Below are 19,233 nucleotides of genomic sequence, written 5' to 3'. Positions count from 1 at the left end.
AATTTCCAATAAGCATTTTGGTTATTTTGACCAATACACACAAGCAAATACAAATTAGGCTGCGTGTGTAAGCAGAGATTGGGCCGTATCATTTTTATTTCAATCTTCCTTCCACCATTCTCTTACCGACCCACTAAGTACATGCAGGACAATAATGCCCTCCTGTCTATGTGTGTTTTACTTACCTATGCCCATTTTGATAAAGAATTTGGTAACAACATCATTCTCTACCACTTATCTAGTTTATTCACAAACAAAGGGAAGTGCATGATATCCAGTCCCTGTAATAAGTGAGCCCCCACTCTTTTTTCTTACCATCACTCCACCGGGCAAAGGGTGGTTTCTGGGAGGGAAGCTCAAACCCTGCTACAGACTGAGGACCCCTGTGATTATGAAATATTAATAAGAGCCAATTAAGCTAGTAGCTGTTAAAGGTTACAGATACAGTTAATTTTATTGTACTGTCAATACTCAGCTTGTTTGTAGATTCCTAGAAACTGAATCAGTTTAACAGAATCACACCTCTAACATGCAAGCATAGTAACAGCGAGCAAGGTAAGTGGGGGCAGAGCTGTATGGAAGTAAAAGTAAAGCCATAGTAAGACAAGAGTGGGCCTCAGCATTACACTAAGGGGCACATTTACTAACCCACGAATTCGAATTGGAAAAATTCCGATTGGAAAACTAACATTTTGCGACTTTTTCGTATTTTTTGCGATTTTTTCGGCGCCTTTACGACTCTTCGGAAATTGTCGCGACTTTTTTGTTACCAATACGATTTGCGCAAAAAAACGCAAGTTTTTTGTAGCCATTACGATGCGCTCGTATCTTGTCGCGACTTTTTCGTATAGAGCGCTCGTAAGCGGCGGGCGAAACTTTCAGACTTAGCATGATTTTGGAAGCCTCCCATAGGACTCAATGGCACTCTGCAGCTCCAACCTGGCCCAAGAAAAGTCACCATACTGAAGCTTGAATGAATCCGAATCTTTCGTACCCGGCGCGAAGGCTACGAAAAAGTTGGGACTTTTCGCGCAAGTAGTAATGCTACGAAAAAATCGCCAGATTTTGCGCAATATTCGGAATGGCAACGAAAAAGTTGCGACAATTTTGCGAAAAATCGCCAAATACCGATCATTACGAAAAAAAACGCAATCGGACGCATTCGGCCCGTTCGTGAGTAAGTAAATGTGCCCCTAAGACTAGGGCCACAATCAATAAGAAAACAATACATGAATCTCATTGATGCATAGCCTATAGCCCAGCTACAACTCCCAAATCCAGTAGCACAAGTCTCAGGATGGGAATGTATTTGCACATATGACATTTGGCAGTACAGCAGTGCAGACTGGTGAGTTAGGGACAGTGTGGGACTGGCCCACCAGGATACCAGGAAAACTCCCTGTGGGCCCCAGTGTAAGTGTGCCCTCCTGCTCCTGATCATTTGGCCAAATAGTTTGGAGAGTGGGCCTAGGGTCTAAAGTTTTCTGGTGGGCCCCAGTTCCCAGTCAGGGAACCATACAATCCAACAACAGGTAGGTGGGAGCCAGGCTGGACAGAAATTTATGAACAATTGATTTATTGTAATAAATAGAATACATTCATTTATGAACACGTCCCCTTATGGCCAGTGTGATGGCAGGGCCCTAGCCAACTGCCTAGCCTGCTAGAGCCCCCCAGAGAGGGTTGTGCCTGGCAGTGAGTGGCAGGGAAAGGGTGAGAGAGAAACCCGAGGGAGGGGCACTGCGCTCAGTAGAAGCGGCTTCTCAGTCAGAGGGAAGGAATCTGCCACCTGTTACCTTGTATGTTGTAAAACTACCGTTCCCAGCATGCACTGCTGAAACTTAGGATGGTGGTATTCCAGAGCTAATACGATGTATACTACACACTTGTGATAATAATAATATGAACAATAAAACAGCTGTCCGTGGGCAGTGTCCTGCCTGAAATCCCCTGGTTATAGCTAAATCTCGGCTGTGGGTAAGGGGACACACACGGTTAGCCAATGGCTGGAGGCAGAGCGGCAGTACATGGCACTAGCACAGCCTGAGGGCCCCCACACCCCCAGCACAGCGGGCAGGCGGCCTAACTCCCTCCCACCGCCGGGATCGCGCTTCCTCTTTCCCGGATCCTCCCATTTCCAGCGGGAGGGACTGATGTAGCAGTCCGGGGATCGCTGCTAGCTCTGCCTGCCCTGTATGGGCTCCTGTGTGTGGGGAAGCTGCGCAACATGCCGGCCAAAAGCCGCTACAACCTGGTGGATGATGGGCACGACCTGCGGATCCCGCTGCACAATGAGGAGGCTTTCCAGCATGGCATCAGCTTCGAGGCCAAGGTGAGCGCTGCCCCGGACTCACTGGCTCTAGGTGCCCCATATTCCCCTGTGCAATGCCGCCCGGCGCTACTAGCGCTCCTGGAGATATCTCTATCCATTGTACCTGTAGCACTGCGGGGCCATTAGCGCTGGGTGGCCCCAGAGAGCGGCACTGTCCCTGCTGCTACTGTCTGATCCGGAGCAGGTGCTTCTTCTACTGTACTGAGGGCTCATAGCCAAGTGACTAGCCCCTCGGTATATCATAGCCAAGTGACTATCCCCTCGGTATATCATAGCCAAGTCACTATCCCCTCGGTATATCATAGCCAAGTGACTAGCCCCTCGGTATATCATAGCCAAGTGACTATCCCCTCGGTATATCATAGCCAAGTGACTATCCCCTCGGTATATCATAGCCAAGTGACTATCCCCTCGGTATATCATAGCCAAGTCACTATCCCCTCGGTATATCATAGCCAAGTGACTAGCCCCTCGGTATATCATAGCCAAGTGACTAGCCCCTCGGTATATCATAGCCAAGTGACTAGCCCCTCGGTATATCATAGCCAAGTGACCTAAATCCATCTAAAACCTGTGGACTTTACCAGTGTCATCTTAAAGGTGATGAGGGGGCTTCAGGTACCCCTTACAGTTACTGCTATTTGTTCTAGTCAGTAGTACCTAAGTACATAGATCTGTACACACATACAGAGATCTGAGTCTAGGGGGCAGATATTTCATCTCTGTAAAGAAGACATGGAGCTGTTGTGATTATTAAGCAGAGTGAAGTAATGGGCAGACTGGACTTACTGCTGGTGTCCTGTGTTAATGCTGATTTGGGGTACTGGAGGCATCTCTATCTAAAGCATTTAGTAGGAGAGGGCTGAGGTACCTTATTATGGTATATTTGTAGGGCTAGAATAGTCTGATTCTAAAGGGGAAGTTGACAGTAGTTGAGGGTAAGTAGATATATAAATGCAAGTAGCATAGTTTGCAGCTGCCTGTATCTTAAAATCTAGAGGAAAAGGTAGTTTGGAGCAACATCTGTTTTTTGCCAATGTGCCGAGTATTTGCCCCTGCTCACCCTATAAAAGTTGTGCTTCTAAAGGCACATTGGCACAATTGTGTGTGGATATGGTCATCCTTTTATGGGATCTTAAAAGAAACATGATCATATATAGAATGTTAGTAAGAACTTCCGAGCTTAATATTTGCCCAGAAGTAGTGGGTTTGTGCATTAGAGTTCTAGTGCAACCTAGATGCAATGTTGTGTAAGGTGCTAGATGACTGCAGTTTATCTTGCAGTGTGTCATCACATCAAAGGGGTAATATCAGGGGAAAAGTTGGCTCCAATTCCAGTCATAATAGCAACTAACAAGTAAGTGTAAAGGTTGCTTTTCTTCTAGTAGCCAATAGCAGCCAATCAGCAGAAAGCATTTAAGGTGGCCATACAGGTTGTGATCCACTTATTTGGGATGTATTATATCCCTTCCCTGATTAACCACCCATCATTGATGCAGGACTGTGTTTAGCAGCCTTCCCTGACTGGGGTATCTCCTACCTGCTGACTTTTGAACAAGAGTCCCATACATTATGCTCTCAGCCACCTTTGTACAAATAGCTAGCTGATAACAGGAATTATTTGCCTTTTAGTACAGGTATAGAAGTTTGCTTCAGATTACTGTTAGTGGATTTTTATTCTCTGTGCTCACTCACTGATTTGTATCTGAGAGTTCCAGGCAAGTCCACTGCTTTGAGGAACTTACAAACAAGCTCCGTGATCTATTGGGCAGGGCACTGTTTACCTCTAGTATTGGCTTTTGGCTTTCTATGTAATCTGTATGTTCAGTGTATACACCTATTTACTGTACAGCACTGCAGAATGTGTTGATACTTTATAAATACATGCTAGTAATAAGAGTATCTAAACTAGCACAGCATGGACTTTTTCCTGATTGTGAATACTGTATGTCCGGCATCAGAATGAGTAGTTATAAAGCTTGGCTCGGAATCTCTTTTCATAAAACTATCTTGTGTCATCAGTAAACCTAATTGCATTTTAATTACTGTAGGAGCATTAGTATAATCTTTATATTGCACATAGGGGCAGTATACATAGTGCTATCTGTTTAAAATACATTCTTCTTATTTGCATTAAAGTGATGCTTACACATTCCTTAACAATACTTAGGAATTGTGTTGGTACCATTACCAAAAAGCAACCACACAATTGTGCCATGGCATTGCAATGCTCCTAATTGCTTGTGGTACTTTTTCCATCTATCAGACTATAAGAGGAAGGTTAGCTGTAGCCCAATCATGGCTGCTGAGTTAACCATGTCAGAACCCTCTGTTAATGCCAGGTAGGGGGGATTTTGAAAGAAATTATATTGTTACCATTCTTATGCAGTAATGCTGACACTGACCCAGTACCTATTTGAACATGTTGAAATTACTTGAAAAATATTTATAGTTTGTTTTTTTGCACTTAAACTGTAAAATCGGCACATTGCAAAAGCATGATCCAATCTCTTTTGTTTAACAGAGGAAGTGTGGGAGGGAGAACACAAATAATCAAACTTCCAATTTCTTTCCAACCCTGTATAATAAACTCCCTCTTATCTGTAGTGGAAACACAGGCAGCAATTTGGGAAAGGTGTTTGACTTTATTACTAAGTTCTAATTTGAGGGTGTGAGAGGTGGTTAAAGTAAAAACTAAACAATGGTCCAATAAGGCTTTATAATGGGAAAATATAGTGTATATTGTGTACATTAGAATAATTTATAAAAAAAATTCTATACAGGTGCTATTTTGCTTTAACATAGGTTTTTATTTTGCCTTTAATATTTAGCACAATATTGCTTTGGGATAGTACTGAGTAATGAGTAAGGGGGAAGTTGTAAAGTTAGCAGTGCAGAATGGGAGCTGGAAGCTTGATAGGAAAAGTTCAGCAAAGACTATTGCAAATAAGCACCAGACAGTCAGATAAGAAGGGGCAGAGATTTTTTTGTTCTGCTGGTCTGACTGGGAGATAAGCATGCTTTGGCAAGGTTTCTAGGAAGGAATCTCAGAGTAGCAGCATCAGTTAAAACTCTGTAATTGAATGGAGTTGGTCAACCAGAGCAGCTCATAAGTAATTCAGCAGTATTTTATGGTAAGGGGGAATGCTTTTAAAGAAATATGTCATTCTCACATTATACAAAATTCAAGATCACTAATTATTGGAACCATAATGCTGGCTTCATTTGCTCAGTAATTATTAGGGTACTAATTGATTGTAACATTCCATAAAGTAAGGCTGACATTTTTTAGCTTTGTGCCCATTTATTATGTTCTGCAAGTGAGCCTTATAGAGTGATGTTGCCTGTATCACAGACTGGTACTAAAAATAGATATGGATTTTGTATGAATGCAGGGGGAGACTGGCCATAAAATTCTGTATAAAGTTAGCTGTAAACACCTGTATGCATCCATCATTATGATGTATTTATTTTTCCACACTTGCATCCACTGATGTCTGCTGAATTCACTAAGTTTGTATTATTGCATAAATTCTGACCTGGCCAAAGCCAAGCATTGTTAGGCACAGTATGGGCAGTTGGGCATTCAGAAACCCAAATTTCTTGTTTGAAGGTGTTTTACATTACATTACATTACATTAACATTTATTTATAAAGCGCCAACATATTCAATGTACAATAAGTGGGTTACATACATTGGGCATACAGAGTAACATATAAAGCAATCAATAACCGATACAAGAGGTGAAGAGGGCCCTGCCCAAAAGAGCTTACAATCTACAAGGAGAAAGGGTTGAGACACAAGGTGTGGGAATGGGCATGACCAGAGTTGTGAGAGGTGGGGCACAGGGTATTGCTAAACTAGATTAGGGTAAGCCTCTCTAAATAAATGTGTTTTTAGAGATTTCTTGAAGGCAGAGAGATTGGGAGAAAGTCTGACGGTTTGTGGGAGCGAATTCCAGAGAAGCGGGGCAGCCCTTGCAAAGTCTTGAATGCGAGCGTGTGAGGAGGGAATGAGAGAGGAGTTGAGGAGCAGGTCAGTAGAGGAGCGTAACAAGCGGGTTGGATGGTACCTAGAGATGAGTTCAGAGATGTAGGGTGGGGCAGAGTTATGGACTGCTTTAAATGTGAGGGTCAATAGCTTGAATTTTATCCTGGATGGTAGGGGAAGCCAGTGCAGGGATTGGCAGAGTGGCATGGCAGAGGAGGAGCGGTTGGAGAGGTGTATGAGCCGGAGTTATATCACTGCTTTCTTTCATGCTATACCAATAAGGAAAACTTGTAATGTAGTGATTGAACAACTGTTAGGTGCTGTAACTCTCCTTAGTGTGCCAGTGATACACCAACGCTTCAAATTGCCTAGTGTACACTCAGTATAGTGAGGATAATTCTACTTTTTTTTAAAAAATGTCCATTTTAAAAAAGAATTTGTTTTGGTTTTCCCTCTCATGATTTCTAGAAGCAGCTAACAAAATATATGTATTGTATAGTTAGGAGGCTAGTTCAGTGCTGCCATCTGCCTTGTGGCGGGGGTCAAGAGAGAAAAAGTTTAAAGGTGGCCATACACTTTAAGATCCGCTCATTTAGCGAGGTTGCAAAAGTTGGCCATACACACCGATACAATCGTACAAAACCTAGTTTTTTGGGAATTTCGGACTATGTGTGGGCTCCAAAGTATCGGCTTTGTAATTTACATACCATGGCAATCGGTCGTTTAGTTGATTGGACAGGTTGGAAAATTTTGGTCGGATAAGGATAAATTCTGCACATGTATTGTATGGAGCATGGACCCACAATGGAAGGCTTTATCCTACAATTTCAGTCTGGATGTTAGTTGTAGATTGTTGCATTTAAACGTACGATCGATATCCGAACGTTTGTCGGAAGAAGAATAAGAATTAAGCTGGCCATACACATTCAGATTTTAAAGAGCATGTCAACCCTGAAAATAATGCATAATAAAAGAAAACATAATTCTAAGCAATTTTCCAATATGAAATAATAATAAATAAATTTGTAGCGTTTTAAAAGTTATTTGTAAATGTAATTGCTATTGAAAGCAGCATTTGCTGAACTCCTGGTTGTTACATTTTAAACAATGTTGCAACTGTCAGTCTCCTCCAGCAAGTCCTGACAGACCTGTCAGTCTGCTGCTTGTGTTACATTGTTTCAACAGTCAGAGCTACCAGGGCAGGGAATAGAAAAGGACAGGCAAACACTGCTTTTAATAGTAATTATATATACAAATAACTCAAAAATCATTACAAATTTGTAATAAATGTACTGTATATTGCAAAGCTGCTTAGAATTTTGTTTTCTTTTATTAGGCAAAAAATTATATTTTGCGTTGCTTTGTCCTTTAATTTTTTAGTACCCCAGTTGATTCCACCCATAACTCAGCTTTGTTATGCATTCCTTATAAAAAAATATAAGCTGCTGCTTGGTGGGTAGTAGCTGTTAAGTGGCTTGCTTCTGCACTTTTTCCACTGCAATTACATCAAAGACTTTGATTTGGTCACCTTGGGACAAATACAAAACAGAAAATGCAGTGCCTGTAGATTGATCTGGAATACACTTACTGGGGTATTACTTTGCAATTTCACTTCCCTTTACAAATGTTATTGATGCTGTCTAAACTGGATGCTCCTTATCATTAATACTGTTATATAATGGCTTAATTTATAAATCAAGTCATATTTAGCTGTATTGCTACCTATTTTGTTATGTAAAATGTATAATAGAGATAAAAAAAACCTAAGGGTTTTTTTTTATGTAGTTAGAATTTACTTATTTCATTTTGTGGACCAGAGAACCCATCCATCCAAATACTGTATAATATTGATTTTCTATAACAGCACATGTGGCAGCATTGGGGTTTAGAAATAGCAAAGTTGCCACATAATGACAAGACTTGAAACATAGCCATTTTTTTGCCACCTCAGACGATTCAAATTCTCTCTCTGACATACTTATCAGGAAACTGTAATTTACAATGGCAGGGCAGGAAGTGATAAGGAACATTTGAAAGGTCAATACTCCATATTTAAATGTTGTTGTATTTACTTCCATTCTGCATGTTCCGTGGAATGTCCGGGCAAAGGTTATTCTAGTATGCTGAATGGGTATGACATATCATCGAAACTTATTTGAAAGTGGAACATCAGTCTTCAAATTATCAACTTTTATTAACTAATGACACAGTGCTTAACATTGCTGCCTTGCAGTGCTGGGGTTCTATGTTCGATTCCAGCTGTGGCACTATTTGCAAGGAGTTTGTATGTTATGGTCAAAGGTTTTCGATGGGCCCCTGGCACCCCAGTCCGACACGGAAAAAGGTCTGCACATTCAGTGGCTTATAGTTTTTGTTATAGTATTTAAAGCTTTAGATGCATGTCTGAAAAATTTTGTTGCGCTGAATGAGACTTGCGAATTTCCCCAACTTCAGCACTTTGTTGCCCTACATCAGTGCTGGGCATGTTCCATGTATACCTTCAATGCTTTTTGCCCTGATATCTGGTTCATGTGTGCAGGGACATGCCTTGTTTGTGATGGATGGATGGATTCACAACAGATAGCTTTGTCAGACCAAGGCATATTATCCTGCACTAAATTTCTTAGTACTTCTGATATTAATATGATTTGATACTCTCAAATCGCCCCAGGCTGTGTTGTAATTTGAATATACTGCTTATTGGGAAATATGCCTGCCTTGCATTGTCAGCAGGAGACCAGCTTATAAATTCTTCATGGTCTGATTCGTAACTGAGTGATTTGTACTTTCATCTAAATAAAAACCTTAAGAACAAACAAGTAGTGCCCCTGGCCTCCACACTCGGTAGAAAAAATGAAATGCTGTACGGTTCCTTAAAGCTTGGCTTGGCTTTCCTTCTGCTGGGCCTCCCTAAAGCCACACGCTTTCACCTATGGATACCTTGTCACTCTGTGTAAACCTGCAGGGCTAATTAGAAACTTTCCAGCAATAAAACAAGGGATTCAGTTGTCATCTGGGCTCAACCATGTAGCAGTCTCATGGGGATATCGAAACAAAATGAGTTTTTGCATAGTGCATGAAAATATCATTTTAACCAACTTTCCAGTATAGGGTGTTGTATATTGTTCATTGAAAAAGGAATAAATATATTTTTCAATAAATACTACGAGCCTAAAGATTATCATCGTACCCCTAGAAAAGTGATTTGCAAATTTAATTGCTATTGAAAACAGTTTGGTTGTTTATATTCACCAATTATTTTTTTTCTGTCTCCAGAGGAGTGAGTGTAGAGAACACTTTTCAATAGTAATTGTTATTGCCTACCAACAATATTAAAAGTCTGAATATTAATGGGCATATGGACATTTGGCTGCTTGTGTACGTTCCAAGGAATGGGAAATTTTACCAATCAGTCAAAAACCAGATATGTTTCTCATGGCATTTGTTTAATAAATATCTTTCACATAAAGTTTTCATTGCTGTAATTTACATTTGAGTGTTTAACAGTTTATTTGTGAACCCCACAACCTAACTTGTTTTTCTTTGACTGCAACCAACATACTCATGCTGTGAGTTGCTGACAGATTTCCCCTGGTCTAATTGGTTTCTTCTATCTGGAGTCAGCTATTTGCACTGTACTGCAGGAGAGCATGGTTGATATGTTTGGAGTAGGAAAAAAATGTTAGGTTAGGAAATCAAGATCCAGTTATATACCAAACATTATAAGAGAAAAATAATTAAATTTTTTTGAGGAAAAAGGTTTATTAGGTACACACTGCAGTTGAGTGTTTTTTTTTCTAATAATAGCAACAGTTTCCATTTGAATTAAAAAAAGGTTTATTTCCTTCTGCACGCAGAAAATGTTTTTCCATCTAAACTTGTGGTCTTCTTTCCTGATAAGTTGTCCTACTTTTTTAATGCCATGTATTTAAGGTTGGCAATGCATGTGCTGATTTCTTTCAAAACTTAGGTCATCTCCAGCAAAACTGTCTGTGTCCCCCCTTTTCCAATGAGTGATTTAATTAAATGGAGATGCTAAAAATGCAAAGTATGCTATGGTTGTACAGACAGTGTTCTGAACCACCTGTTGTGGCTTAGAGGTCATATATAGTCATGTAAACATCCCATTGGTGCCAGGTGGGGAGTATACAATAATACAACCTTGTCTAATGAGCCCTAATTAGTCACTTGTGCTGGGGTCCTATTTCCTACATGGTGTAGCGAACTCTCAGTTAATCACATGACATCTTGGAAGTTCTTGCTTATGTAAAGTGATAATTTACGCCCTATTTATGACAGATTTCCCACAGAGAAGCTTTGGTACTACAAAGTCTCGCCAGTGGATCACTATAGGGAATGGCTTGACATTCTTTGTTTATAATCGTGCCATAAAAAGCCAGTTGGTCAGTTTAGCAAAGCGAAGGTTATGTGAATAGCAAATAAAGCTGCTTGAGGCACAGAATTTTATTAAAGTGGAGTAACATTGAAACAATAACATGTTTCTGGGGCAATTTCACTGGTTGGTATGTACAGAGTACAAGAGGTCAATGAAAAGGAGTGTTTTCCTTCAGCAGCTGAAGGGGGGCTACATAGTGAGAGCAGACGCATTGTGGAATTCTTTAGAAGAGCCTGTGTTTGCATATTCTACTGCGTCCTGCACTCTCCAAATACATCTGGATACAGATAATCTCTAGAATGCCTGTTGGGGAAAATAGCAAATTATTTTCTCAGAATGGGGTATGGTGTGATAATCTTTCTAAAGACAAAAATCAGTGATGTGCTCTTTCTGTTCATTCACTCAAATTAAGATTTGGCTTAGATTTGGGAATGGTTTTTTTTTTTGTTTTGTTTTGTTTTTTAAATAGGCATACTCCAAATATACTTTTTTAGGATACAGCTGAAGGGTAAGAAAAGTGTGATTTCCGAGTTCCTGTGACCAAAAGTTATGTGATTTTAAGGGTTCAGATTTGGTTTGGTCAGGCACTTGAATTCAGTGAAAAATAGGATTCAATACACTTAGGGGGAGATTTACTAATCCACGAACGGTCCGAAGGCGCCCGAATGCATTTTTTTTATAATGATCTGTATTTTTGCGACTTTTTCGTGCCGTCTCAACTTTTTCGTATGTTCCACTACTTTTTCGTACAAAAAATCGCGATGGCGACAAAATAGTCTCACAAAATACCATAAAGTCGCGACGGCGACGAAAAAGTCGCGACAAATATGAAAAAATCGCATTGGTGACGAAAAAGTCGCAAAATTTTCGTTTCCAATCCCATTTTTTCCCTTTCGGGATTCGGATTTGTGGATTAGTAAATCTCCCCCTTACAGTTAGTAAAGAGCATTTTTCAAATGCCTTTCTGGTCAGTGCAGTTCTTCCAAATTCACAAGAATCTATATGCAGGATATTCAATAAATACAGGGAAAAGGGTATACATGTACAAGACAACTGGTGTAAACAAGTACCCCCAAAATATTTATTGTGGAGGGCAGAAAGACCCAACCATTTTAGGTCTAGAGTTCTGACAAGGGATTTGGTCTATCCATGTCTTAGGGCTCTGGTACACGGGGAGATTAGTCGCCCACGGCAAAACTCCCTGCTCGCGGGCGACTAATCTCCCCGAGTTGCCTTCCCCCTGCCATCCCACCGGCGAACATGTAAGTCGCCGGCGGGATGGCAGACGCAGCGGCGCGATTTCGCGCAAATCGCCGAAAAAGACTCGCAAGGCTTTTTCGGCGATTTCCCGAAATCGCCCCGCCGCGTCTGCCATCCCGCCGGAGGGATGGCAGGGGGAAGGCAACTCGGGGAGATTAGTCGTCCGTGAGCAGGGAGTTTTGCCGCGGGCGACTAATCTCCCCGTGTACCAGAGCCCTTAAAGTGATTGCAAAAAAAATTCCAGTTAAAACTGCTTTGTTTTATGGCTTATAGAATAGGCTGCAGTCTCACTTTTGACCGATTTCAGCCATGTTGTCCCATAGGGTTGCAATAGAACAATGCACATAATTTGGCATGTAATCTGGTGGTAGAGCTGTACAAAATGCTAGTTAAAAATGCTAGTAGATATAAACCATTTGAACAAAAAAAGAGCATTCCAGTTTTGATGTAGATGTTTGGATTAACTTTCACTTCCTTCACGTAAAATTAGCAATATCTTTACATTCTTTTAATGTTCTTTCTTTCTTATGGTTGAGGTTTCCTTTCTCACATAGGTAACTACTTCCCATATCCTGGGTTATGTGCCTGCTTTTGATTGTGATGACTTCAAGTGCACCAAGAGATGCAGATTGTCAAGGTTTTTACCTACAATGGAAGTGTGTTTACTCCTGTAAAATTCCAGTAGTTGTGTGCAAGTAGTAGCCACCACACAGCTTGTGCACAGTGTACAATCTAGCACTCACTTTTCTTGAATTATGTCCAATTGTGGTCCATGGTCATTGCTCCCAGCCCACAGGCCAATAAATCCATTCTAGCACTTTTTACTAGTGTTCATAAATGAATCTTGCCCTTCAGCTTTATGCAGCTTTTGTTAGAATGAGCCACTCATTTAAAACCTGAGAAGAGTGTAGGTCTGTAAGGAGGTACATTGTACACACTGCATTTTTATTATGTGCTAAACTTTAACATTGATGATAAATTCTGATGTTGGCATCTGACAAGGCAAACTGTGCCTTTTCCTAAGTTGCATCTTTTCCGTCCATTCTCTTCAGCCAAATATAATTGCACATGTTTAAAACAAGGCTGTGTTCACGTACTCTTGTATGACCTTGAGAAGTTATGTTTCCTGCATGAGACTTGGAGTCATTGTTGTACTTCCTTCAGCTCTGACCTTGCCTTCCAGTGAATCTTGAGTCGCAGCAACACTACATTTCTTATTCACTTTTTGCACATTTTGTTTAACTTTTTTATAGCAGATGACACAGGTTTGGATCTCTTGGAAACAATCACAGTCACAGTATCTGGCATAGTCAGTGTATTTGCAAGCCAAATCAATGGGAATCCTCGGAAGATAGTCAAAGCATGCCAGGAGCATTAAAAATATAGCTAAAACCTCAATTTATAAACCAAAACAGAAGTACTGCTTTGTGAAAGATAGAAAGAAGACTTAACTGTCTGATTCTACTTTTGTGTGCAAGCGTAAGAACGGCAATACATATTTCATAATTTAAAGGGTTTAAAGGGGAAGTAAGCTGCATGTCTAATTAGCAGTCAAACACCACTAGTATCTTAATGGATAAAAACTAAAATATGTTTGTTTATTGTATTTATTTACATTCCATTAACAAAATGGGGTTTTCCACAAATATTTCTGCTTTACTGATCATAATGCTTTTTTCAAGCACAAATAAATTTTTAATACATACTGTCCCTTTAGATGTATGGAAAATGTGGTCATTTATGGCATTCTGTTTGGCAACATTCACCAGGTATAATCTGAAAAAAAAAAACCGGTGTGATTATAGGAAATTTTGCATAAAATCACAGGTGAGCAATCTTAGGTAATATTCCCCTACATGTGCCAGAGAGAGTGTAATAGACGTTTTCTTCTCTTTTGGACCCCATTTTTTTGGTACGGAGAAAAGTTGCTGAAACAAGGTGTTTAAACATGCCCTGTGGATGTGTGCCATTGCCCTTTTGGATTAATGCGATAACTAACAGTATTCAACCTGGATATAACAGCTCTGTACTAGTAGCTTGTTTACTGACTTGCACCGGTAACAGCACTTATTCCCATGTGTGTAAATGATAAATTTAAAAATGCTTGCACTGCGTACCAGAGAAGTGCTACCCAATAGAAATACACATGCATATATCTGCTTAGTAGCAGTGGTGTCATACAACCTGGTATTTCTTGATTTTCTTCTGTGGGAGCCAAGTGCCGTGTAAACACGTCACTGCCTTAGTGAAACAATAGAAGCAAGGAGTGAAGATGAGGGAAGAACATTCATAGGCCTGTGTGCTAATTGCACCTGTATACATGAAATAATCACTATTTGTATTTTACAGTATATTGGAAGTTTGGATGTCCCACGGCCCAACAGCAGAGTCGAGATTGTGGCGGCTATGAGACAGATCCGGGTAAGTTATATCTGCTTCACTTCTTAATTTGGTTTTTGTTGTGTCAGTGTGGGTATGTGTGAGAGACAGAGATGGCAATATATATTTATTTAAGTCTCTTCAGGTGCATTAAGTATGCTGGGATGCTGTGGTTTAAGGGTGTTTTCACTCCTATTTACAGGAGCTGTACATTGTCATCTCATGAGAACCATTGTAACAGTGTAGTTGACTTTGGCTTTAATCATTGGTCTTAAGGCTGCATATATTGCCATTGGTTGTAAATACCATTTTGGACATGTAGAACTCTGATGTCTGTCTTTATGTTATTTACTGCATCCCTGTGCAGGGCTCAGTATTTATTCTCCATTTAAATGATGTGGTGATGTAATAAATTATCTTAAATTTGCTATTTGTCTAGTAACCCATACAAACCAACCAGCAGGGAGTATTTACCTGTCATCTCATTGGTTGTTGTGAGTTATTAAATGTAGGAAAACTTAAGACTTATTATTTAATTACCCTAGTCTTCTCTTGCTGTGGTTGGGATAGCTAGTTGGTACTTTCTGTAGAACATTGCACTGATTTTATTAAGTTGCCTACAGACAGCGAACTGATCTGTGTGTCACCTCTTAAGACAATATTTTTTAGAAGCTTTCATGTGATGTCCCCAGGCTGCAGTCTGAAACTAAGTACTGGTCATCCTGTTAACCGATACTTCCATTGACAGGGGGTCATAGTCACCACCACCCTCAATCAGTGATTTTGTGTGGTTATTTCTTGTTTTCTACTCTTTGGCTTCAACTGGAATTGCCCAGTGTGCCACCAGCTTAGAAGCAGTAACTGCTTTGATGCCCATTTCTGTTTTAGGTAAATAAAGAAAAAAAAAAAGAATTGCTGGGCATGTGTGTTCCCACAAAGAATATAATGGTCTCCACTAGGATGGTGCACTGGGGGCACTTGTGTGCTACAATCATAAAGGCATAAAGGCCTCATTGACTGGCTGTATGGGCAAGTGTGTGTGGCCGAGTTAGCAGAGAAAAGAGTTTCAGGCTGAAATGAAGTCTTTGGACCAGTGTTTGTTCTCAGAGTAAGGAGAACGCTTTGAATTGACAAACGCACAGCCAGAGGCACAGCCTTTCTACCTTAACCTTTATCTTCCTACTTTTTATCATTGTGCACAATAAAACTCAGAACACTGAAATGGTTGAAGTGGGGGCATGTAAAACAATGGCTGCTTGGAAATTGTATTTACATTGTATAATTTTTTTATCTTTTTCTGCTGCTTAAAAATGTAGTCATTCTGGGTTCTTCTTAAAGGCCTTGCTCTGCAGGATTCTATTGTCTGTGCTGTTAGTAACATGCTTTGATTCTGAGGGAATGTGGTCCTAGATCTCACCACTGTGAACTGAAAGGGGTGTTTATTAATATATGTATTGTTGTGACCAAGATCCCAATAATATACCCCCTACTCTAGAAAATCATGGCTGACTCCTCTAATTTCTTTCAAAACAACTAACATAGCCGACACCACAGACAAGTAAATTTCTGTCAAAGGTTCATTGCTTCAAGACATGAATCTCGATAAGACCACAAATATGACTATTGGGTGATTTCAGTTCTATCAGATATGTTATGTATCTAAATATTGTGTTGATTGCCTTTCTTTGAAACTGCTATATTGAAATTCAGTTAAGCAATTTTGTCTAATCTGTAGCAGAATCTTTGGGCATACTGTTAGCATCACCATAGCAGCACAGTCTGTTGGAGGCAGCACCTGCTGAGATGAAATACCAATGGGAAGTATGTGCCTCAAGACTGTGTTCCAGGTTCCCTGTAATTTACAGTACAAAAAAGATTTTTGAGACTACACATTTTAAAAACCTTGTTGCTGTATAAAGTAGGATTATGATGGGAGAGTGCAAGAAATGACAACCAAATTATTGTGCTTGCAGAGTTTTACCATAAACTTGAAATGACAACTCAGCTCACAAAGTAAAAGTTACCCATAGTATCTATAACTTACATCAATAAGTGAAATATGTTGAATATTCAAACATAATTTTATAATACATCCGATAATGGAAAAGAATGCATTGTATGATGTGTTTTCCTAGACCATTACACATTCCAACTCCTGTTGGTTCTAGGCATTATACTCTTGTAGAACACTAATATTTACTGCCTTGTTGACAAACTTATTCACTACCACAATACTCTGGCTGTCAATCACAGATGCCTTCAAACCTGTACCATGACAGGTTTCCACTCATTGATTGTCCAGTATTTGTGCTCATTACACCAAGCTATGTCATGGCATTGTCAAGTATAGCATCGTTAGGCAAAAGTAGCTTTATGCTGGACTATATGAACATACACATAAATGATCAGAATAATTTAAAGCTGCAACTGGATAAGATCAACACTTTTAAAACAAACTTATGGAGAGACATCTTATCTGAACAAAAGAAACATATTTTCTTTTAATTGTAGTAGTATAATGAATACAACACCCAGATTTTCCTCAATGCTGGCATTGAGGGGACAAAGTGCAAATAAGGGGATAAACTGTGTGTCAAGTCAAATTCAACAAGCAACAAATATCTTTTACTACAGAGGTAAACAGCATGATAGATTCCTTGTACAATGAGCCCTCAGTCAGTCTGTGTTTTTCTGTGTGCTGGAGTTAGTTACCCAGAACACTAATGATTTAAAAACCATACAAAATAAATAATTAAATGACATGTCAACCCCAAACATAATATTATACCTAATAAAAGAAAACATAATTCCAAGCAACTTTCCAACGTGATTTTATTGAAAATTTTTAGTGCTTTAAAGGTTATTTGTAAATGTAATTTCTAAAGGCAGCATTTGCGGAACTCCTGGTTGTTACTTTTTTAACAATGTTGCAAAGGTCGGTCTCCTCCAGCAATACAGGTCTGTCAGTCTGCTACCTCGTGTTACATTGTTTCAAATGCCAGAGCCAACAGGGCAGAGAATAGAAAAGGACAGACAAACACTGCTTTTAATAGATAAATAAAAATTAAACAATAACAATACAGTTGTAGCCTAAGGGCTCTGGCACACGGGGAGATTAGTCGCCTGCGACTAATCTCCCCGAATTGCCATCCCACCGGCGAAAATGTAAATCGCCGGTGTGATGGCATACGCGGCGCCGTGATTCCAGTGAAATCGTGGAAGTTTCCTCTCAAGGCAACGCCGCGTAATTTCATAACATGCACACAGTGCCCTCCCAACAGTGCACAAATCCATGTAGTATTTATCATTGAGGCTGCGGCTGCTGGATGGATTTTCTGTTGCATTGCCCTAATGGGGAGTGATTAGCAGCCTCTCAGACGAGAACTCTAACTGGAAATTTGGACAGAAAAGTAGCACCTGTCTAAGTGGAGCCACAAGACTCATAAATAAACAGACTTTCTTGGAATCTGATACAATTGTCTCTGGTGCCACAAGGGTCAGTTTGATTTTTTTTATGCTTTGTTTATGCTAGTTACTGCACTGTTTCCAGGAGCACAATTTCTGACAGATTGTTCCATTAATGGCAGTTGTATTTACAAGAACGGTTTTGTACTTGCTCTCAGCAGTGTGCAGATACAGAACAACATAGGGGTTTAGCCATGGATTTGAGAAATTCTGCGAGATTTACACCCCAAATGTTACCCTAGATGAACTTCAAGATGGACTTTTTTAAGGTTTATTTAGGAGAGCAAATAGGCATTCTTGCCCTTACTCTCCCTCATGCTCCAAAACAACCCAAGGGTGGCCAGCCCCACAGTTTCAGAACCACTGTTTTAGTGAAGCCCTAAATAGCATCTATAATCGTATCTTTCAGCTGTGATAAAAGGAACTCAGTATTTGACAGAACTACACCAACAGAGTTTTGGGACCATCCGGTTGTTCAGTAAATGTCTAGAGACCAGCATTATCCTGATCTTGGACTCTTTTCATTACTTAGATCTTCCACTTACTTTAACCTCCAACCCCCCCCCCCCCCCAATCACTTCCATCCTTATGCACATTTTAATACAGTTGGTCACTGTTTTATTTTGCTCAGTGTCTGCAGTGAATGCCATTCTTTATGCTTTCTGGTTACAGAATGTTTCTTGCCATGTTTGGTGCCAGGTATTAATTAGGGAATATAAAGGCTAAAAAACAATATTGCATGTACTGCTTGTTAACCTGAAAAGAAGCATCTTTGCAATGTACTTCAATTAGAAATGTTGTACTGTTTCTTTAAAGTAACCAAGTCTGTGCAGCTAAATTCAATGTTTGTTTCCTCTCCCTCCTGAAGCTACAGGAGTCCTTTCTCGACCGTCAGGCTGGCCAGAGAAGTAAAACACAGCGATTCTCTGAATCGAAAGGGCAAGGAAGCAGAGCAGGGTTGTTTCATTTGTTTATCGTTGAGGCTAATCTCAGGGAGAAATAACCTCACTCAGCTTTCCTGCCTTTCGGAATGCTGAGCAGCGCTGATCGTTTTCTGGCAGGCTAGGAAAGGATTCCTATACGCGGCTTGAGGAGAGAGAAGAGATGAACAGTGAAATCGGCTGCACAGAATCAGTTACTTTAAAGAAATTATTCAAAATATATTATTGAAGTATATTGCAAATATGCTTCTTTTTAGGTTTATGAGCAGTACATACAATATTGTTATTTGCCTTTACATCCTCTTTAAAAAAAAATTACATTAACTATACAGATATAAAGCAAACCCTGTATCCACAAGGTCAAGGCAATCAGGCGTGCTAAGTTAAGCGTGACGTAAAATGGAAAAAAATATCATGTTTGCATATTGCTGTGCCTAGAGAGGAAGGTAATGGTCATTACATATAATAA

The 19,233-nt window shown here is 40.0% G+C and overlaps 1 protein-coding gene across 2 annotated transcripts in view; it reads left to right on the top strand.

Moving 5' to 3' along the window:
- The first annotated feature begins 1,944 nt into the window (after positions 1-1,944).
- Positions 1,945-19,233, top strand: part of nos1ap (nitric oxide synthase 1 adaptor protein) — a 48,591-nt gene continuing 31,302 nt past the window's right edge. The window contains exons 1-2 of one of the 2 annotated variants that reach the window (XM_012961367.3): positions 1,945-2,332; positions 14,329-14,400. In XM_012961367.3, coding sequence (XP_012816821.1) covers positions 2,228-2,332; positions 14,329-14,400 — 177 coding nt within the window. In that variant the 5' untranslated portion in view covers positions 1,945-2,227. 2 annotated transcript variants of the gene reach the window in all.

This window comes from Xenopus tropicalis, chromosome 4 (genome assembly GCF_000004195.4).
Source record: "Xenopus tropicalis strain Nigerian chromosome 4, UCB_Xtro_10.0, whole genome shotgun sequence".
Taxonomy (NCBI): Eukaryota; Metazoa; Chordata; class Amphibia; order Anura; family Pipidae; genus Xenopus; species Xenopus tropicalis.
Note: the sequence above shows the minus strand (reverse complement) of the source record. Positions and strands in the feature narration are given on the sequence as shown.